This window comes from Vipera berus (genome assembly GCF_964194415.1).
Source record: "Vipera berus genome assembly, chromosome: 5".
Lineage (NCBI taxonomy): Eukaryota > Metazoa > Chordata > Lepidosauria > Squamata > Viperidae > Vipera > Vipera berus.
The window spans coordinates 37804089-37825479 of record NC_138207.1 but is presented as its reverse complement, the minus strand read 5'-3'; the positions used below and the strand labels follow the sequence as shown (position 1 = coordinate 37825479).

The 21391-nt window shown below is 41.8% G+C and overlaps 1 protein-coding gene across 1 annotated transcript in view; it reads right to left on the bottom strand.

Moving 5' to 3' along the window:
- GPC1 (glypican 1) overlaps positions 1-18269 on the bottom strand; it is a 230513-nt gene extending 212244 nt beyond the window's left edge. Inside the window, exon 1 of the mRNA XM_081328830.1 lies at positions 17978-18269. Coding sequence (XP_081184956.1) covers positions 17978-18137 — 160 coding nt within the window. The 5' untranslated portion in view covers positions 18138-18269. The remainder of the gene's footprint in view (positions 1-17977) is intronic.
- Positions 18270-21391: the final 3122 nt, after the last annotated feature.

Genomic DNA, 21391 nt, shown 5'->3' with positions numbered 1-21391 from the left:
ATACAGGTCAAATATTTTCAGACAGCTGCAGTTGAAGGTTCATGGATGCTAATGACATTTATAGAAATGTTGCGAAATGCCATTGGCTTTGGATCTCAGTTTCACAGAAAGATGGCGGTCACAGAATGAGGCTTATAATATCCAATGTTTTGTGATTTTTATCTGTTGGTTTATTTTTTTTCTTTGGCAAGAGTGATGCACCAACTAGAATTGTCTGCCTTCAGATATAATTTTTTCTCAGCTTCAGCACCTGGAAATATTCTAATTCCCAGCATTCTTTTCCCATACACCAATTTAAAGTATACAGTAAAACTGTTTCCATCAGAATGTTTTGATGATCATGCCAATTTTCTTAACTGACAAATATTCAGAATTAATACATTGGAGACTCTAATTTACATATATATGGCTCAATACAGAGAAAAATGCATTTCTCTATAAAAAAAAGTAATGGCAAAAAGTGCACATAGTAGGAAAAACACATATACAATTTTATATATTAGAAGCATGCATATGTATGAATATTTATGGGAACTTTTTCCTGCTCTAACCTAGTTTATTTATGGAAAGAAAAATCTGCAAAATCAAAACTGACAGTCACACCTAGATAGAATAAGATAAGGCTAATTAAGAAGTAACAACACATTTGCAAAGTGTCTAAAGACCTGATACAAGAAAAAAGGCATATCTCCAGGAATAATATTTTTAAAAAGTTCTTTCCAAAATAAAGTTTAATACAATAAAACTAATCATAAACTGTTAATGCTTATTTCAGAAGCTACCCCTTCCTACAGATTAAGCAGAACTTGACTAAAGACATCATGGATCTTTTATGGATCAGGAAATACAGGCATAAATTTAAATTTTGTCTTTCTACATTACACTTGATCTTTTCTCTTAACCCCACCCAAACACAATTCAATTAAATTCTAGTGCAATTTTGGATCAGTCACTTATATTAAAATAAGCATTTAAATATACTGGCTCAATTGTATAATATGCTCTATTTCATAGTTCTGTAAAGCAGCATCATTTTTGCAAACAAAAACATCTGAACCACCAGCATTTGTGCCACAATACAGTAAATGGCTGATCACACATATAATAGCTATCAAATTGTTTTGGTAAATCTGTTTCAGAAATGTCAGCACCACTGAAAGAGAAAGCATGCTAGCAGGATTCCGGTATTTGAAGGGCTGTCACAAGGCAAGACAAGAAACAATGGATGGAAACTAATCAAGGAGAGAAGCAACCTGGAATTAAGGAAAAACTTCCTAACAGTGAGGACAATTAACCAGTGGAAAAGCTTGCCTTCAGAATTTGTGGGTGCTTCATCACTGGAGGTTTTTAAGAAGAGACTGGATAGCCAGTTGTCTCAAATTGTAAGGGATTGGACTAGAACAGGGGTCCCAATCTGTGGGCCACGGCCCAGTAGTGGGCCTTGGCCTCCTGGCCACGTGTGCACACACCCCCTCACCTGTGCCTCGGGGCACAAAAATGGGCCATCGCTGTGCCTCAGCTATGAAACGGGATGCCGATGCCATGTCTTGGGGTGTGAAAACAGGACACCGATGTATTTTGGGGCACAAAAACAGGACACCGATGCACCTCGGTTGTGAAAATGGGCTGCCGCCGCCATGCCTCAGCCATGAAAACGGGGCGTGAAAACGGGCCACCACCGCCATGCTGCAAGGCGTAAAAACAGCCACAAGGCACTGCACTACACAAAAATAGGGCAGGGCTAGTGAGTATCATGTGGACACTAGCCCTGCCCCATTTGTGCCGTGCATGTGCTCACGACCCCGTGCAAGCATGCACGGGTGTAAAATGCTTCCCCCTCCCTTTTCCTCCAGTCTGCCAACCAACAAAGGTTGGGGACCCCTGGACTAGAAAACTTCCAAGGTCCTTCCAACTCTATTCTGACTGATTGATTGCTTGTTAGTATGGTTAAACTTTTACAATTTCTATATTGCTTCTTATCAAAATACAGAAATAAATACTGTAGAGAAATCTGTTCAGTAAGCCTTGCACAGGTATTATCAATGAGACTGATAAATAATTTCTTAGTTGCTCCTTTAAACTATATTATGCAGCTTTACTTTAAAAACATTTGCCATTTGTTAGTGAAAGCTGCAGCCTACTCACCTAGCCAGCTACTCAGTCACTCTTCATGCACAGACATGACTTTTGGTGTTCTTAAGGTGTATTCGTTCTACACTGACTGCACTTTGAAAGAGCCCGAGGATCACAAGATAACTTATCTAAGACATTCCAGTGGGGTTAGATTATAACAGTAAGAATCACGATCATACAAATCCTGTTTTATGAAGGAATACCATAATAAGGTATATTTTCTGTTTTAAAAAAATTATCAACCTACCAGGCCAAACATTTACTCATTATTTACTAAAAAAGAAGCAACTCCAAATATAACCTATAAGTGAGAACATTATGACACATTCTTCCGGAAAAGAAATGAATGACTGAGAAAAAGGAAATGTATTTAATATACTTCATATTTAAATTAGGAACTATAATCTACAAATAAAAATTATATGACATATTCTTCTGGAAAAATAAGGAATGACTCCAAAAGAAAAAGAAAATTTGGTCAAAATATTACTTTACTTTTCAAAAAAAACCAGTCTGAAATTTTATTACGGTGAAAATTTTTCCCCCTCAAAAGTATTGCAATGCTGCTGTCAGCTTACATAAAGCATATTCCTCAACAAAGTCTGGACATTTCTCACTAATATAACACCTGAGATTTTGGAATCAATAAACATCATTATTATTTATTTTACTGTGCATTTCAGGAATGTGCTTGTTTTATTATATATTAATTGTAAAGGTAAAGGTAAAGGTTCCCCCGCACATGTGTGCTAGTCGTTTCCGACTCTAGGGGCCGGTGCTCATCTCCGTTTCAAAGCCGAAGAGCCAGCGCTTGTCCGAGGACGTCTCCGTGGTCATGTGGCCAGCATGACTAGATGCCAAAGGCGCACGGAACGCTGTTACCTTCCCACTGGAGTGGTCCCTATTTTTCTACTTGCATTTTTACGTGCTTTCGAACTGCTAGGTTGGCAGAAGCTGGGACGAGTAACAGGCGCTCACTCTGTTACGCGGCACTCGGAATTCGACCCGCCAAACTGCCGACCTTCTGATTGACAAGCTCAGCGTCCTAACCCACTGAGCCACCGCGTCCCTTATATTAATTGTGTTGACACTCAAAATGTTTTTCCTCATTTTAATATTCAGCTAGTCTTCAACATATGACTGCAATTGAGCCCACACTTACAGTCATAAGTTGAGACAGTTGTTTAGCAGATCACCACAAGACCATGTGCCAATTTTATGACCATTTTTGTGGCAATTGTTAAGCAAACACAGCACTTGTAAAGTGAACACTGCAGTTGTAAAGTGAACACCACAGTCATTTAGTGAACACCAGAGGCATTAAGCAAAGTCATTGTTCATTATGGGGTTTGTTTGGGGGATTTTTTTTGCCTGAAACTGGAAGTAAATGCCAGTTGTTAGCCAAAATGTTATAAACCACAGTCACATGACTGTGGAATGCTGCAAAGGCCGAACTGCCAAGTAGCCCAAGAGCAGTGTGACCACTAGTGGCAGTGGTGGTGATGGAGACAACTGTCAGAACTTCAAATCTGGGTTATAAATACCTTTTGAGGGTCCACTGTAACATAGCACAGTTACTAAGTGGCCAGTCACACGTCAAGGACTATCTGTATTGCAGTTGGATCTAGAAGGCAGCATACAGTTCTTACAAATACTCCAAAGGAATAAAACAGTTATCGCAGGGTTTATGTGTCCACATGCCATCAGCCAACTCATTTTGTAAGTGTGCTTCTCTAGGTAGCCAAAAGAGCACCAAGTATATATCAGAGAGCAATGAGGCCCATAAAACACAAAAAATATTTTTAGAAATAATTCAGAACAACCCAATAGTGGCTTAGCATATTCAGGAAGTCTAGAAAGTGGATTTGAAAGAATAAACAATAAACCCAAGTGAGGAACGAATAAATAGAGAAATATGGGAACAATGATGACTGACTGCTGCAATATGCTTTACACCTCATAGCAACATCCATCACTGACACAGCACTATGAAAAATTTTACCTCTGAGCATACACAGATCATCAAAATTTGATCCTTATAATAAAAAAGAAACAAAGTAATATGAATGGCTCAGCAACTTGGCTTGCTTCTGAGAGTTTAAGAAGAGAAAACGTAAATGTCTCCTATTTTTTTCAATAACCAGACTACTTACCGTATATACTTGAATATAAGCCGACTCGAATATAAGCCGAGACCCCTAATTTTACCCCCCAAAAATGGGAAAAGTTAGTGACTCGAGTATAAGCCGAGGCTGGGAAATGCAGCAGCTCACCTTATGCTCCTCTCCAGAGATCTTCCCTCAGCAGCGGCCGGCAAAGTAGCTCGCATGCGAAACAAGCCCGGCAGAGGAGCCGGAGCGGCGAGCAGAGGCGCCCGGCCCAGATCCTGCAAGGCCCGGCCGAGACACGCCCCCAGCAGCGGAGCTGCTCCGGCTCCTCTGCCGGGCTTGTTTTGCATGTGAGCTACTTTGCCTGACGCTGAGAAGACCCGCTTGGGCACTCGGGTTGGTGTCAGTCTCCGCAGGCCCTTCTCATTTCCAGGAACGTCAAGCGCGCTTGGCTCCCCACCCCCACGGCAGGGCAGGGCAGGGCAGAGACTTGCTCGCCCTTCTGACGGCCCTGAAGAGAAACGAAGGGCTTGCAAACTCCCCGCGAGAAGCTGGGCGAAGCGCGCGGCTGGGCGAGTGTGTGCCTGCGCGCGTATTTACGAAAGAAACGCTCCGAGAGTTCTTCTTTCTCCGCCCCCTTGGGGGGGAACTCTAGCGACTGCTGTAGCCGCGCTTCTCTTCTCGGCTCCGAAAATAGGGATTTCTACTCTCTCTTTCTCTCTCTCTCTCCCCTCCCCACCCCGCATTCTCCTGCCTCTTCGATTGCGACAATAAAAGGGCGAAGGGTGCGCTGGTTTCTTCCTCCTTCCTCCCCCCCTCCCCTCCCCTCCCCGATTGTCAGGTGAGGCAGCTGGAGGTCTGGCCGGGAGATTGTAGCCGTTTTGAAACGCCGCGTCTTGAAACGCCCGATCAGCTGATTTTCGGGTGGAAGAGCCGCGGCTTGAATCTGTTTGCATCTGCCTGAATTAGACCGAAACGGCCTGAATTTGACCAGAGTTGCTTTGTAATGGCTGGAGGAAGTGCAGAGGAGGTCTTGCCGGGAGATTGTGGCCGTTTTGAAACGCTGCGGCTTGAAACGCCCGATCAGCTGATTTTCGGGGCGGAAAGAGCCACAGCTTGAATCTGCTTGTATTTGTTTGAACTTAACCAGAAACGGCTCGTAATGGCTGGAGGAACTGCGGAGGGAGTGAATGCTCCAGCCTGGAATATTTGGAAAGGCTGGGGGAACCGGATGAACTGCAGCTTAAGCGACTGTTGCCGGAGGAGCCATGGCTTGAAACGCCCCAGTTTTGGGGCAGCGTTTGCTTGTTCCGGGTAGAAAAAACGCTGTCGACCACGGCATCTTTTGCGGGGATTTCCCATTTCCCGTTGCGAAACCAGCCGAGCCCAAGTCCACCCTTTCTTTTTTTTCCACGGCACGCTCGGTGCCTTTCCCACGATCGTGTCTCCTTCAGATCTTACGCAAGCTTCCTCGATTTCCTGGTGTGTGTGTGTGTGTGTGTGTGTGTGTGTTTCTTTCTTATTCCTCCCTTCTCTGGTGGTTGGAAAGGCGTGTGACGCGCTTCGACAACAACTCTGCTGGCTCTCTCAGTGGGAACCTCCCATCCTCTATATACCCCCATTTCGGCTGCTTCGCAAACTGCTTCCTCCACCCCACCCCACCCCACCCCACCTCACCCCTCCCCGCAAAAGATGCCGGGGTCGACAGCATTTTTTCTACCCGGAACAAGCAAACGCTGCCCCAAAACTGGGGCGTTTCAAGCCATGGCTCCTCCGGCAACAGTCGCTTAAGCTGCAGTTCATCCGGTTCCCCCAGCCTTTCCAAATATTCCAGGCTGGAGCATTCACTCCCTCCGCAGTTCCTCCAGCCATTACGAGCCGTTTCTGGTTAAGTTCAAACAAATACAAGCAGATTCAAGCCGTGGCTCTTTCCGCCCCGAAAATCAGCTGATCGGGCGTTTCAAGCCGCGGCGTTTCAAAACGGCCACAATCTCCCGGCAAGACCTCCTCTGCAGTTCCTCCAGCCATTACAAAGCAACTCTGGTCAAATTCAGGCTGTTTCGGTCTAATTCAGGCAGATGCAAACAGATTCAAGCCGCGGCTCTTCCACCCGAAAATCAGCTGATCGGGCGTTTCAAGACGCGGCGTTTCAAAACGGCTACAATCTCCCGGCCAGACCTCCAGCTGCCTCACCTGACAATCGGGGAGGGGAGGGGGGGAGGAAGGAGGAAGAAACCAGCGCACCCTTCGCCCTTTTATTGTCGCAATCGAAGAGGCAGGAGAATGCGGGGTGGGGAGGGGAGAGAGAGAGAGAGAGAGAGAGAGTAGAAATCCCTATTTTCGGAGCCGAGAAGAGAAGCGCGGCTACAGCAGTCGCTAGAGTTCCCCCCAAGGGGGCGGAGAAAGAAGAACTCTCGGAGCGTTTCTTTCGTAAATACGCGCGCAGGCACACACTCGCCCAGCCGCGCGCTTCGCCCAGCTTCTCGCGGGGAGTTTGCAAGCCCTTCGTTTCTCTTCAGGGCCGTCAGAAGGGCGAGCAAGTCTCTGCCCTGCCCTGCCCTGCCGTGGGGGTGGGGAGCCAAGCGCGCTTGACGTTCCTGGAAGACGCGGGTCTTCTCAGCGTCAGGCAAAGTAGCTCACATGCAAAACAAGCCCGGCAGAGGAGCCGGAGCAGCTCCGCTGCTGGGGGCGTGTCTCGGCCGGGCCTTGCAGGATCTGGGCCGGGCGCCTCTGCTCACCGCTCCGGCTCCTCTGCCGGGCTTGTTTCGCATGTGATTCCGGGCCAGGTGCTGCTGAGGGCGAGCAGAGGCGCCCGGGCGACCCCAGCAGCGTCAGGCAAAGTAGCTCGGCCGCGCGCAAGTCCTCGGTAAGTTCTTTTTTTTTTGTTGACTGGAGTATAAGCCGAAGTGGATTTTTTCAGCCCAAAAAGTGGGCTGAAAAATTCGGCTTATACTCAAGTATATACGGTATTATTTTTTATTTGTAGACTTTATTTGCTAAATTTAAATATCCAGTATATTAATTAAATGGCAAGAGCAGGCACTAAAAGTAAACTATAGTTCAACCTGTTTATTATGCATTAGAGGGCATCAACATGTTCTACAATGAGTCTGATGGTATTGCACCACTTGATACTTAAGAAATATTAAGAGAATTAATGACAATGTGTTCAGGATGAGAGGGATTAAACAGAAAGTCATAACTCTTCCATATAAATTGGTATATAAAACACTGAGACAAGATTACTAAAACCTCATGCATTCATATGACAAAACACTTAATACAAATCATGCAGGCAAGCACATGATTCTTTATACACAAAACAGCTTTAGTCAGATGTTAAAAGAGTTTTATTTTGGTTAAAGTTATTATTTGAAAGGAAACAATATTATTATTATTAAGTTAGATTAATGCTCACTTCCCTTCAACAACTCTGGGAGAAATGTGATCCCTACACTTTTCATTACGAGGGAACAAAATAAGTAGCAGGACAAATCCTCCATTTCCCATTTCTTCAAAGAGTACGAAGTATCATGATCTCCTTCCATCTAGGCACTAACTGAAACCAGAGAGGGGTGAGAGTTTTCTCTAAGCATACGTTTTTCAGATTATTAAATAACATTTAAGGCCATGGCTAAACATGCTATATGTGAGGCAGGATATGTGATTGCTCCAGAAAGACCACCTTTCTTACATATTTATTTTATGGTAATCACTTCCTAGATTACTGCAAACAGGAAAACCATATATGTGAGAATCATCTGTGCTATCTTGAATCATCTGTACTATCTTATGACAGCATGTATTCGGGTTTAGCTTTGCATGGGTGAGTTTGTTTTACCCAGCACATTTGGAGTAATCTTTTCTATAGAAGAATCATTGCTTTCACCAATAATTTAAAAGAGGTAAGTGAATTTCATAGTTTCCCTGAGAGAACTGCAGTTTCAGCTATTTAAAAGAAGATCCAAAAAAAGGCTGAAGGCATACTTTTAGACACAGTTTTGGTCTCAAAATTTGAATTACCAATAATCACGATCAGATGTTCCTTTGTGTTCTTAGATGTCTGAACTACCGTTTATAAGAACTGGGGAAACCCTATGTGTCTAGCTAAGGGAAGGAATTTGACCAATTCTTACATTTTTATATATGATTCAGAATGAAATTATATGACAAACATTTGCATTTTTACACTTTTGTAACATAGTTTGAAATTCAAATAATGTACAAAAAATTGCATGTTATGAGCAATACATACCAAAATGTGGACCTTGGGCAAATGCAAAAAACTTGCAAACTGATGAGAAAAATGGAAATAATGAACCTTTGAGTAGGAAAATTAAGCAAATCTAAGCCTGACATGCATCCCTACCTAACTGCTAAAAACTCTGGAGTTTGCACAGGTTTCTGATTGATCTATGTAGTTTAAAAAAAAACAGAAATGCTTTAGACCTGATGAGAGCAAAGCATCAATCTAGTATTCATTAATACCATGCCTCATAGAAGTGCCGCTGCAAAACATTGTTCTTATTCTCAGTTATTTTTGAAATGTGTAGAAATATGATTTAACAAACATAGCACAAACTTTACATTTATGAAGAGGTATATGAAATATATGATATTTTAGGTTAAGCATAATTAACATAATTCATTTTACAAAAATAATTCTTGGATGCTAGTTGCCTATGGATAGACATCTGTAGGAAAAGGCAGGGAAAAATGACTAATACATCACTCATATGATCTGATTATATCAAAATTCATGCTCAAAAACACATTATATATTAATTAGGAGAAAGAAGAGATAGTTGCAGGATAGTTAGCTCTGAGTACTGTAATTTACTGATAAATAACACTGATATGTACCCATCTTCCCTTTATACCACCACTAACAATAAAAAAGGGTGATTTAACTCATTGAACTTACATTGACAAAAGAAAATGTTGCTTCACATTAATATGCATAAATTTAATGCAAAAGATCTCCAAAGTATCAGAAATGTTCTTCCAACTCATAGGAGCAGCAACTGACCAGCCTTCAATGTAGATACATATTGAAGTAAAATACAATGAAGAATCAAAACAGTTCTTTGCTTGGAATAATAAGATCCAAAACCAGCCTGCCTCTAAGCATATGTCACACTGTGAGTAAGATGGCTGATCTCTAAATTTGATAAATAAATAAATAAGCACTGTCAACCCATATTTTAATTTGCTCAAGTGTATATTGTGCACAATATCATATTGTTCTACAGCAGGGGTGTCAAACTCAATTTCATTGAGGGCCGCAACAGCATTGCGGTTGCCCTCAGGGGGCCGGGTGGGTATGGACAGGGTGGGTGTGGCCTACTGGGTGGGCATGGCCAGCTCTACATCGTTCACATCAAGGGTGCCTATGGGGGCCTGGGCAGGAGTGGGACAGATCTGAGGTTCTCTGGCAGAAGGAGGGTCTCTGGGCCAGGGCCAAGGCAGTGGGGGCCGTTTCCCCACTGTTTCCAGGATGGCTTCATGGGCCACATGAAACCGCTTCGCGGGCCGCATCCCCCCCCCCCGGGCCTTGTGTTTGACATGTCTGTTCTACAGTTCTAAAGTTTGAACAGTTTGTGTTCTTAGAATTCTCCAGGAACCACAAAAATCAGCACTGTGCTCATAGAACAGAACAGAACAGAATAGAATATAATTCTTTATTGGCCAAGTGGGATTGGACACCCAAGGAATTTGTCTTCGGTGCATAAGCTCTCAGTGTACATAAAGTTATGTGATAAATATGATCATAGTGATTGTAAAACTACATTCATTATAAATCACAAGATTCAACACTTAGTGATAGTCATGGGATACTAAATAAACAATCAATAGAAATCATACTAGGAAACTAAATAAAACAATATAAATCTTAAGATACAAGCAAAAAAGTTAGTCATAAGTAGATAGGTAACAGGAAAGATGAGAATAATAATAGTAATGCAGCCTTACTAAATAAGTATGAATAAGTATCATACTAAAAACTGTATGAAGTTTCTTAAAATCTTTAAGTATCAAAAGGTAAGAGACAAGAAAAAGGCTTTGAGGCAAAATCAATGCGCTTTGTCAAAGCAAACTTTGTTGCCTCTTTGCCTCGGAAATGCTCACTTTACTCCAAAGTACAAACTTCTGTGCTGAGGTCAGTTTAAATTGCTTTGCCTTTATCCTCTCCTGTATCAATGCCTCAGAAGACAAGCAATCTGTAGCCAAATATTATTCTTGTTTTAGTCCACTGGTTCAATAGTGTTTATGCTCTAAATCTCAGCAGGTACATGTTTGCATCCAGAATCTCAGCAGGGACATCTAATTTTGCAGGGCAGGAAGGAATCAAATGCAAAAGAAAAGATGAGGTTTAAACATAAGGACAGAAACATCTCAGATGAATTTCCGTATTACATGGATACTGACTGATGGTGGAGAAACTGAATGATTTCCTCCATTCTCCAGCACAAATTGCAACTTAGCTAGAATAAATTAATCTAAACAAATTGTGAAATCCAGCAATTTGACTGACAATGTTTTCTCTGGCTATAAATGACTATAAGTAACATTTAGAACAACTGGATTTCAGTATCTCTTGCAAATATCTTGGAAATAAAAAATGGCCTTGATCCTTTGGAACAACCCAGATACTAACAACAACTGAGAAAGGCTCTCTATTAGAAACCCACCGTATCCATCCAACATTAAAATTCTAGCCATATGAGTTTCAAAATTCATCATCTTTAAAAGTAAAATTGAAAGAGTGCTTTTTGCCCAATTAATATATCTGCATTCAATATTTTGAAACTTTATTTTCAATAGTGGTCACAGAATTCTGGGGGCAGCCCACTTTCCATCTTATTTCAGTCCCAGAATTCATTTTATGACATTATTTTTATTCAACACTGAAATTGTACATTACTCAGGGTGTATTGTAGTAACTTGGTATTTGAAGGCACTTCGCTTACTGATTCCTATGTTACAGCATGCAGAACACTTCTCTTATCTGCAAGTTCCTCTTTGACTCTAAAACTTTGTTATGAGCAAAACAAAAACAGTTCATGTAAATGGTAGGGTAACCACTTAAATAGTGAAGCATAAAGTCAATGTAAAGCTTTTCTGTGACCCCATTTTTGTTGAGCCTTTTTGACTCTTGGTTACTGCCTAGACAGTCCCTGCAATTTTCTTGGCAAGATTTTGGAAGCACTTGCCACTATCTCCTTCCTAGGGCTAAGAGAGACTAACTGGCTCAAGGCCACCCAACTGGCTTTGTGCCTAAGGCAGGACTAGAACTCACAGACTCCTGGTTTCTAGACAGGTGCCTTTAACCTCAAACTGATTCTTTTTGAACCTATTTTTACTCTTATTAAAATTTATTTTGTCACACCCTTCAGGGCCAATCCTTAAATTTGTTTGCAGAGTTATAGAATTTGCAGTAGAAAAAAGACAATCATTTGGTTTTAGACAATGACTGTGTATCATCTGACCCATCTACTGCGATAATTAAGTTTGCAGATGATACGACCATGGTGGGTCTTATTACAGGTGGGGATGAGACAGCATACAGGGTGGAGGTACAAAAACTATTCATATGGTGTTGTAACAACAACTTGCACCTGAACATCGGCAAAATGAAAGAGATGGTGATAGACTTCCGGAGGAAAAAGGAGGATCCTGCCCCACTTTACATCGGGGAGGACTGTGTGGAGAGAGTTTCCTCCTTTAAATTTCTGGGAGTCTACCTCTGTGAAGATCTGACCTGGAAAGTTAATACAACCCAGGTGGCTAGAAAGGCCCAACAGAGGCTTCACTTTCTCAGGGTCTTGCGGAGGAAGAGGGTAGAGCAATGGCTAATGACCCTCTTTTACCGGTCTACTATAGAGAGTGTCCTCTCGTATGGTATTGTGGTTTGGTATGCTGGTCTGACAGCCGCGGATAGGAAAGTATTACAGAGGGTGGTGAGCACAGCACAAGACATTGTGGGCTGTCCCCTGACATCACTGGATGACATCGCCAGGGCTCGCTGCCTTGGAAGAGTGAGGAAAATTCTCAGGGATGACTCACACCCTGGACGGTATCTTTTTACTCTCCTACCATCGGGTAGGAGATATAGGAATATAGCCAGCCACACCAACAGGCTGAAAAACAGCTTTTATCCATGGGCTGTTAGGCTTTTGAACGGGAAATAATTTTTATAAACTTTATGCAGAACTGACTTGCGAGGCCAGTGTGTTGTGCAATTAGTTCACATGGTGTAATAAGATGGAGGGTTTGTTGTCACTGTGAGATGGGGGGTGGGGGCATGAAGGTAGGCTCAGCCAATCTCAATGTATACACGGTTGTACTTTGACAATAAAGGTTCATTCATTCAAACAATCATGTCTTATAAAGAAATTGAAGTAAATAAATAGAAAAAATAAATAAATAAATTAAGTCAATTAAATGCCAAAGCAGCTGATTAGATATTTATCTGCTTCAGCAGATATTTATCTTTCTCCAGCAGCAGCAAACTAGCCATTGGTTATTTCATAACCGTAATAAGATAGATCACCACCCTATTACATTAATTGTAATTACATTTCTTCATTTTCTATCAGTTCCTTTGTCTGGCTTTCACTTTGGCTTATAAATTAACCAAAAGCACAATTTAGAGAGAACTGGGACATTAAAAAAAGTCTACTAGTACAGCTGTTTAGTTTCTCTTCTTGCTTCACTGTTTTGAACAAAAGTAGCCCGAGTCTCCAATTTGCAGCTTGATAACCCAATCTGTACACCGTAACTACGGGCATAGTTAGTACCTCTCTACATATTCCATACCAACTCAGTTGAAAACAAAGTAAAATATTTTCATATGCAACCACATACAATTCCCAGACAATTGAAAAAACAGAACAATAAACAGAATGGGAGGAGCTCTTAATTATCAGTATTTGTACAGTGGCAATTGTACTGCCAATTCCTTCGCTATACAAATAGTGGAATTGGGTAACAAAAAACAAACTGGTAATAGTATCTCCATGGGGTATCTAATTATAAGTTGAGTCATGAACTAAGAAAGATTACTGTATTTGGAAACTCAAAGAATAGTTTGTCTAGAGATCCAATAAAGGAAGATATAATATTTGCAAAATGTCCATTAATACGGAAAGAAACAATGCCAGTAGAGAATGATTTACAGGAAAGGCAGAAGAACATGAAGGATGTCTCTATAAGGAATAAATAAGTTAAAAATTAAGAAAACAGAATTGGCTGTGAAGAGTGTAACATAAATATATTTTACATGTGAGTTTTCCTATTATGAACATTAGTAATTCCCATTTTAAAATCCACAATTCCTTCACTGTCTAAATCACACGCTCTAGAAAAACATGATGAAATACCAAACTGATATTAGCACAACACAAATATGACTTTCTATAGTCTTTATTCTTACCCAGGCATACCCAAATCAAGGCCCATGGACTACATGAGGCCCTGGACAGCTAGTAGCGCAGCCCCACAAGATCATAAGCTTTTAACATTATTATGTGATTGATATGCATTAATTAAATTATATATTTTATATGCAGCCCAAGAAATTCCTCTTCATTCAATGTGGCCCAGGGAAGCCAAAAGGTTGGAGGTCCATGTTCTTAACAATTTGCATATGGCAACCACCAATCAGCTACTTGATGAATTCCCTTTTAAGCACACAGCTTGCAGTATTATAAGCAGATGGCTTATAGAAAAGCATACTTCCATTCTTTTTTTTCTGCTTCTTTTCCACTATGTTTGTCTTTTTCTGACCCTTTACTCAGTCTGATACTTGAACCAGAATGCTTATGGCCAGATATTCAAGGACATCACTTTGATAAGATACTTGTTGCTAGTATACCTCAGATACCAATTATGCTCTCCTGCTTTAATGTTCCACTGGACTGAGAGCCATTTGTATCAGTGGAGGTAATGTTTGCCTCCTCTGTTATTCTGTTATTTATTGCAATGGACTAATCTGGTCTCAGGCACTTTGCTTTTGAACATGCCAGATCTTGTTAGGGGGCCTATGTACAACCCAGAGGTGGTTTTACAAAGGATGCTGGGGGAGGCTGTAGTCCTGCAGCATATCATTAATTCCCCATTGTTAAAAATGGTTTTTTAAAATTAAAATCAGGTGAATCAGGTAAATTTATGGATGCCAAAAAATAGGACATTGATGTCAAATCAGTTATTGTTGTAATATTGATGTAAATATAATTCTGCCTTAATATGTTCTGTATATATAATGTATATTCTGTTTACATTTTCCAGACTCAGATTATGAATTATGATGGCTTCAAAGGCTTTTAAAGCATAAGGGAAACCAGTATTAAATACAAGAGTAAGCAGAGTTCACCTCTAGGTAAGGTTCTCTTCCATTAACTCTCCTGCCTTCTCCAGTTGCTGGCAATCTTTTTCATGTCTCTGTTTCAGTGCTTTAATTTTTACTATGGCAATGTCCCAAGTAAGTAGGTTCAACATTACTTTTTCCAAGCATTCCAGGCATTAAGCCCTCTTTTTTTCTCTTTCTCTTCAACCATCAATCAAGTAAGCAGAGGTTGAGTTTCTGGGAGCTTGCAATGTAATCAGGCATCTAGAGATTTATCTCACCAGTGTAATATAGAGGACCAATGTACTAGTTAAGACTTTGAACTTAGACATTGATAGGTAACTTTGAGCCAAACATACTCTCACACCTGATTGGTACCTCTTTACTCTCCTACCATTGGGTAGGAGATCTAGAAGTATAACCAGCCGCACCAATAGGCTGAAGAACAGTTTCTATCCATGGGCTGTCAGGCTCCGGAATGGGAAATAACTGTATGTATGAATGACTTGCGAGGCCGGTGTGTTGTGCAGTTAGCTCACATGGTGTAATTGTTGTCACTGTGAGTTGTAGTGGGTGGGTGCACGAAGGGAGGCTCAGCAAATCTCAATTGTACACATGTTGTACTTTGACAATAAAGGTATTGATTAACTTAAGGCTTTTTTGAGTGAATAAAATCATGAAATACCTGTCTGGATTGAATGGTTGATTTAATTAATTAATTAATTAATAATTAATATGCCACCCAGCTCCCTGTTAAAATGACTTTGGATGGCTTATTTCTGTATATTGCCTGGAACTATAGTGTAAATCAATCAAATTGACTTAGGCTATAGATAAAACACACTATTTCATAATTTTGGTGATGGTGGTGAATAGTTTAGTTTGCTGAGTCTGGAATGAATTCAGCTAAAGAACGAACCTCCAGATATCTTTCTGTATTTTAAAAGGTCTATGTTCAAAGGATCTGTATTTATACCCATATACTGATTACCGTCTCTCTTAAGTTTAAAACCAAATTCATATTCAGAAAATATATGAGTTTTAAATATTATTGCTCATTATAGAGCCAACCTGCTACCAAGAACTGTTGTAGTCATATTACTTTTGTTTGGATCATCATTCTATTTTTTATTATTATATTTATATATTGTGATTTTGTAGTCTTTCTGTTGGGTTCTGTTGAATTTAATGTAAACAGCCCAGAATCACTATGGCAGCCATACAAATATTTCAAGTAAGTAAATAAATAAGAACTCTCTCACTAAATAGCAAAGACATAATAAGTGAAGCATCCAAATGTTTTCTCTTAATACTACCAATATGCCACCAGTCCAACTTTTTGTAATCAAGTATATAAATTTAAGTTTTCATTTCTGATTTTGCATCAGTCTGAATATATCCAAGAAACAAAAGATACTATTTTAATTATTGGAAATTGTAGTTATTCCATGTGGACAGTTGCAGATACAGCGCACATAAGCCTATGCTAAGCATGTTTACTAGACTTTCAAACAACTTTCTCCCAAGCATTACGGTCTCATACAGCAATCAATATCCTCAACTGTAGAGAGTTAAAAAGAAAAGTCAGCATTTATTCAAGGGCCCTATAAGATCTTTCCTCTTTATACAATACTTAAGAATATTTCAAAACTGAGGAAATCCAGTATTGCAGTAAGTGGGGGTTCATAAGACAACTGAAATCATTCTGTAGGGGGCAGTTCAGTCCAATATGAAAAGCAAACATTCCTTCAGAACTTCAGTTTGATCTGAACCCAAGCTCAAACAACTGAAGATGCTTCTGTGTAATTTACTAGCAGGCACTCAATACCTAAAAACTGTAGCAATCAAGAATATTGTAATTTATTTAAAACTAAGTGTCACAAAATGTATTTCTAGGCAAACAATGTAAAATTGACTGAGAAGCAGAATTTGAATTATCAATGTCATCGGGCTATGGTGCTAACTTTGAAGTAATCTACTGCTGAGTTTCAATAAGAAAGTTCTTAGATGCCAGCAAGAACGTATGAATTTTTCCATTTATAAATTTCTATAAGTATAAGGACTACAAAAAAAGGAAAGCTGCAGAAAGAAAGCAAGTTAGTTAAATTATATTATTCAATAAGCTTGGAGAGGGAGTTCTTGCTATCTTCAGCTACAAATGTCAAACAACGGGGCATTTGTCTTTTTTTAATTGTCAGCTGGTCTTTAATCTTCCCCAACCAGGATCCAACATACCATCTCTTATTACCTTATAGCATTCTCTAACGTTGCAACCAATCACAATCTTTCTTATTATTCACTAGACTTCTGATTCAAATTTGCTCAAGCATTATAGCCACATGCTATGAACAGAGTTTTATTTTTAAAACTATACCAGCAAATCACAGCCCTCCCCAATATCATGCAGCAAAGAGTGGGAGAATGGGAAGAAATAAGAAGACCTCTTCCTGGTAAATATAATTCAAAATATACATATTTGAGATAGAAGCAGTCTTAAATATGAGCAAACATCACAAGCTCTAGATTTAAAGGAAAAGTCTGACACAGGCATTTTCACAGAGATTTCAGTCTTTGCTTCAAAAATAGTCCTTAGCAAAAGCTGGTTTAGGAAGAAAAGGCTGTACACATATTAAACTTCCTGGCAGTCAAGACTTTTAGAACCCACTTTCCATATTCCAGTACCTTCCGTGATGCTGGGAAGGATGGTAGTTGTAACCTTGCAGAGTTTCAGAAAGTTAACGGAGTACTAGCAAAATTAAATTTAATGAAAAGAAAAAAGGCACTATAAAAAAGGCACAATAAAGGGAGAGATGGTGTGAAATTTCCCTTTCCTTTCTAGAGCCAAGCTATTGTTAAGAGAGGTTAACATTTAAAGAAATGAATTCAGACTGGTTAGAATAGCTTATACACTACAATCTATACACTGCAAACAACCCTCTTTATTTAAAACCTCAGGGAATGTAAAGATCCAGACCGGACCTAAATGAACGGGACACTGTGCGAGGCTTAAGCTCTTAAAAATACCCGGGACATTCTTCAAGTCATATCTAAAGCTCGACTCCTCATCCCAGCCGCGCTCGCCTTTATTCAGGGAGAACAGCACTTGGCCCAAGCATGAAGACTTTTCCTCCCCATTAGCGAAGGCTCAGCTGCTGAGATCGATTTGCTCTCTTTTTTTTTCCCTTTTTCTTTTCAAGTAGGCTTCCCGACCCTCAACCGCCTGCCTGAACCCGCCACCCCAGGGCCATCTCAGTCTCTCCTCAGGCTGTTAGAAGTGGGCGGCGGGCTTTCCCGTTAAAGCAGCTAGAAATCCCTTTGTTCGCCGTGCAGAAGCCGGGCGGGGGGCGGAGGGGAGAAGGAGAACGGGTGTAAAAGGCAGCTTACTCACCGGAGATCTCCGCCTGGGGAACCACGTTCGGGCTGAATCCTTTCGCTCCATAGAGTTGCCGGAGCTCAGAGCAGCTCCTCGCCTTGTTGCCACCTTCACTCCTGGCCGAACAGGTCGCGGCGACACACAGTAGCCAAAATCCCTCCGGGAAGAAACGCATCCTGCCGCGTGCCCCCAAATCTCTCGTCTACAAGGAACCTGCAGCCGCCGCGGGGAAAGAAAAAAAAAAGGAGCAGGATCCCGCCGGTCTCCGCGTGCCGCTTGGTCCTCTCTTTTCAAGAGCTCTGGCTGGTGGCGGGGAGGTGATGGCTCAACCCCTCCTTCCGCTGGGCATCCCTCCCTTCGGATGCCTGCCTTTTTCTCCCCGCTGGCAACAAGCAAAAACCCTTCAGGGGGAGGCGGCGAACAATACAATCACAGCGCGCAGCTCACAAGGTGGCCGAGTCAGCGGCGGGGGTCAGGCCACTTCCAGACAGGGAAGACGCGGCCAAGGGGCGCGCTTCGAAAGCGAAGAGGTGAAAGGTGGGAAGAGGCTGAACTTCGAGATAATAAGGCTCAACGCTCAACGGCCGCTCTCGAAAAGCAGATCCCGGCGAAGGAAAATTTGCGTGCCGGCTCCCGGGATCGCCTCCCCAAAAAACAAATGGAGAAAGGAGAAGGTTGCATAGAAAAACCAAATGCAGCTTTTGTATACAATGTGTGATTTTCTTTTAAAAATAATCCTTTGGTTTTGTTTTTTTGTTGTTTTTTTAAAGCACAGTTAAAGGAGACGTTTCATTTTTCAGATCTTGCCGAGTGTGGAGAAACCAAATGATGCTAGTAAGACCGGGAAATGGTTACAAGTCTGGGGGGTGGGGGGTGGAATTTGAGCGCGGAAAACGACGAAGGAGAAGAAAAAAGCGTAACCAGGCACTCTTCCCCGGCCGGACTAAGCGCAGCTGTCCCAGGCAGGAGTGAGTCGCGCGCGCGCGCGCGCCTGGATGACTCCGCTGCACGCGCGGACGGCGGCGGCGGCACGAAACAGCACCAGCAGCACCACCTGCAAACGCAGCCAGAACCAGAAAGAGGCGGCTTCACAACAAGACAAGGTTTCCTCGCCGGATGTGACATCACATCCAAAAGACAGCCAATCCCAGCGATCCCGGCGAAGCCCCACCCCTTCTTTAACTGCACCCACAGATGTGGGGATGCTGTTTTCCGAAAAGTGCTGCTGGTGCCCCCGCGCTCCTTCTTGGAAATGCCGCGCCGAACCTCCTGAACTGAGAAGCGGCGGCCGGTTTTTGTCTTTAGCCGACAATCAGAGCGCGGAGGGAATCCTGTGGGTTGCGTTAAAAAGCATGGCAGCACGGAGAGAGTGCTTTTACATGTACACACCCAACGCGCGTTAGTGCTGAGCAAGTTTAAGAGATTAGGATGCAAGAAACGGAGAGGAGGCAACCTTTGGACAGAATTCAAAGAACCTGGCAAAGCATCTGTTTGCTCACGGTTCCGGCAAGCCACCGGAGAAAATAACCCTAACGCGGCGGTGGCGACCTTGCCTTCTGCTCTGGACTGTAATCCCCACGGTCCCTTTTGCCATTGACCAGGTTGTGTGGAACTGATAGATGTTAAAAGTCCAATTAAAAAGACCCCTGATTGCCCGGGTGGAAATTGATTAGGTAGCCACAACTGAACCTTAAGTCACTGGGCTTAAATAGCGCGTTGCTCGTGTTAATGATATCCCGTCTGGAATCCCGCCCGGTCGCCGCCACGGAGACCAGCTTTGATCTGCGCTAGTTCATCTCGCGCAGATTAAGGCGGGCGAACTTTTCGCGGTCAGTAGGACGAGCGAAGAGGAGAATAGCAGCAAGGCACTTGTGCTATTGTTTCGGCCTCGCCTTTCCAAGTGCGCTTGATTGACTGGTGGGGGAGACTCCAGTCAAGAGCCTCTCGGATTTCGTTCAGGAGCTGCTAAAATGATTAGCATTGACCGAACATACCGCACTTACCAGCCCTGGTTTCCAGAAAGGAATACAGTAATCATTCTCAGAAATATCTCTCTTCGATATATGGGACGAAAACTTGGGGGGGTTGGGAGAAAAGCATCTCCCCTTCCTTTCCCGAGGTAATCGTTCCACAAAACCCAAAAGTGCCAATAGGTGCCACCTCAAGTATAATCATTCTTGCTGGATATTAACCGTATTAACCAGAGCAGAAGGCAAGATCAGCCTGTGTCTTGCAGGATGTCCAGTTGGCATAAAACAAGCCAAAGACGAAAGGGATAGTTTTGTTTTTGTATTGTTTTGAGGTTGGGGTTTTGTTTTTTTTTGAACCAAAAAGGCCAGGGCTTTTTTTCTCATAGAACGCTCAGAACGGAGTTCCGGCACCTTTTTTGGATGGAACCTTGTAGGGCAGGCAAGGCAACCCGTGACATGTGTGAGTTCCGGCACCTTTTTCTTTTACAAAAAAAGCACTGAAAAAGGCTATCAGCAACTGCTAGGGAAAGTGCTTGATATTTCTGTGGATCATTAGAAAATGCAAAATGAAATTATTCACTAAAAGTTAATTGGGTATATTATTGAAAAACAAGGTGGTACACCTTGTCAAGATATTTGACAAAAGCCTTTGAACATAGTGGGGCTTTCTTCAGTAGTAGTCATATTCCTCTGTGAAAAGAATCACCCTAACAGGTTTCCTATCCCTTCAGGAGGAAAGAAAGAAAGGAATTCACTGTTTCTAGAGGGAAATGCTGAACAATTGCCTTTTGTCTGTCTCTCCAGTGCTGGGATCATTCTTATGAGGAGGCTTTTATTTTGACCAGGCTGTACCACTTTGAGGACTGAATGCTACACTTGACCCTTGGTGTGCCAGAGATTCAAATGGATGAGACCAGGATAAAAACTAAATTTGATATAATTTAAATTAGTTAAAGGTTATTGTTGTGCATTTAACAGTTCTCTACTTCTGTCATGGTAAAATTGCTGTAATGTGGCAACTCTGAAGGGCACTTCAGTCCCTTACTGTATATTCTCCATTCTAGAATAGACTAGAACTGCATTTGAGAACCCTGAAATAAACTTTTCTTCATCCAATGTCTTTTGATAATGCTGATTGGGAATAGGAAACTTATAATCCCAAATGCTGGGAACATCAGGTTGAAGAAGGCTGCCTCAAATAAGGTATTTGACAACCCATTTTTTCAACCCATTATTACATTCTGAATGATCAGAAACGTATTCTTGCTAAATTCTGGAAACACACACCTTTCACATAAAAGTATGGCATTGACATTCATTAATTCCTTTCTTTGTTTTGTGGATTTATAGCCACCTTTCTATCAATGTTCAAGGCAGCTCCTTCATTATGTTCTTTTTTCACACTGAAAAGAGTGTGAAATCTTTTGAGAGCTAATTCTTGGAACATCAACACATTGAA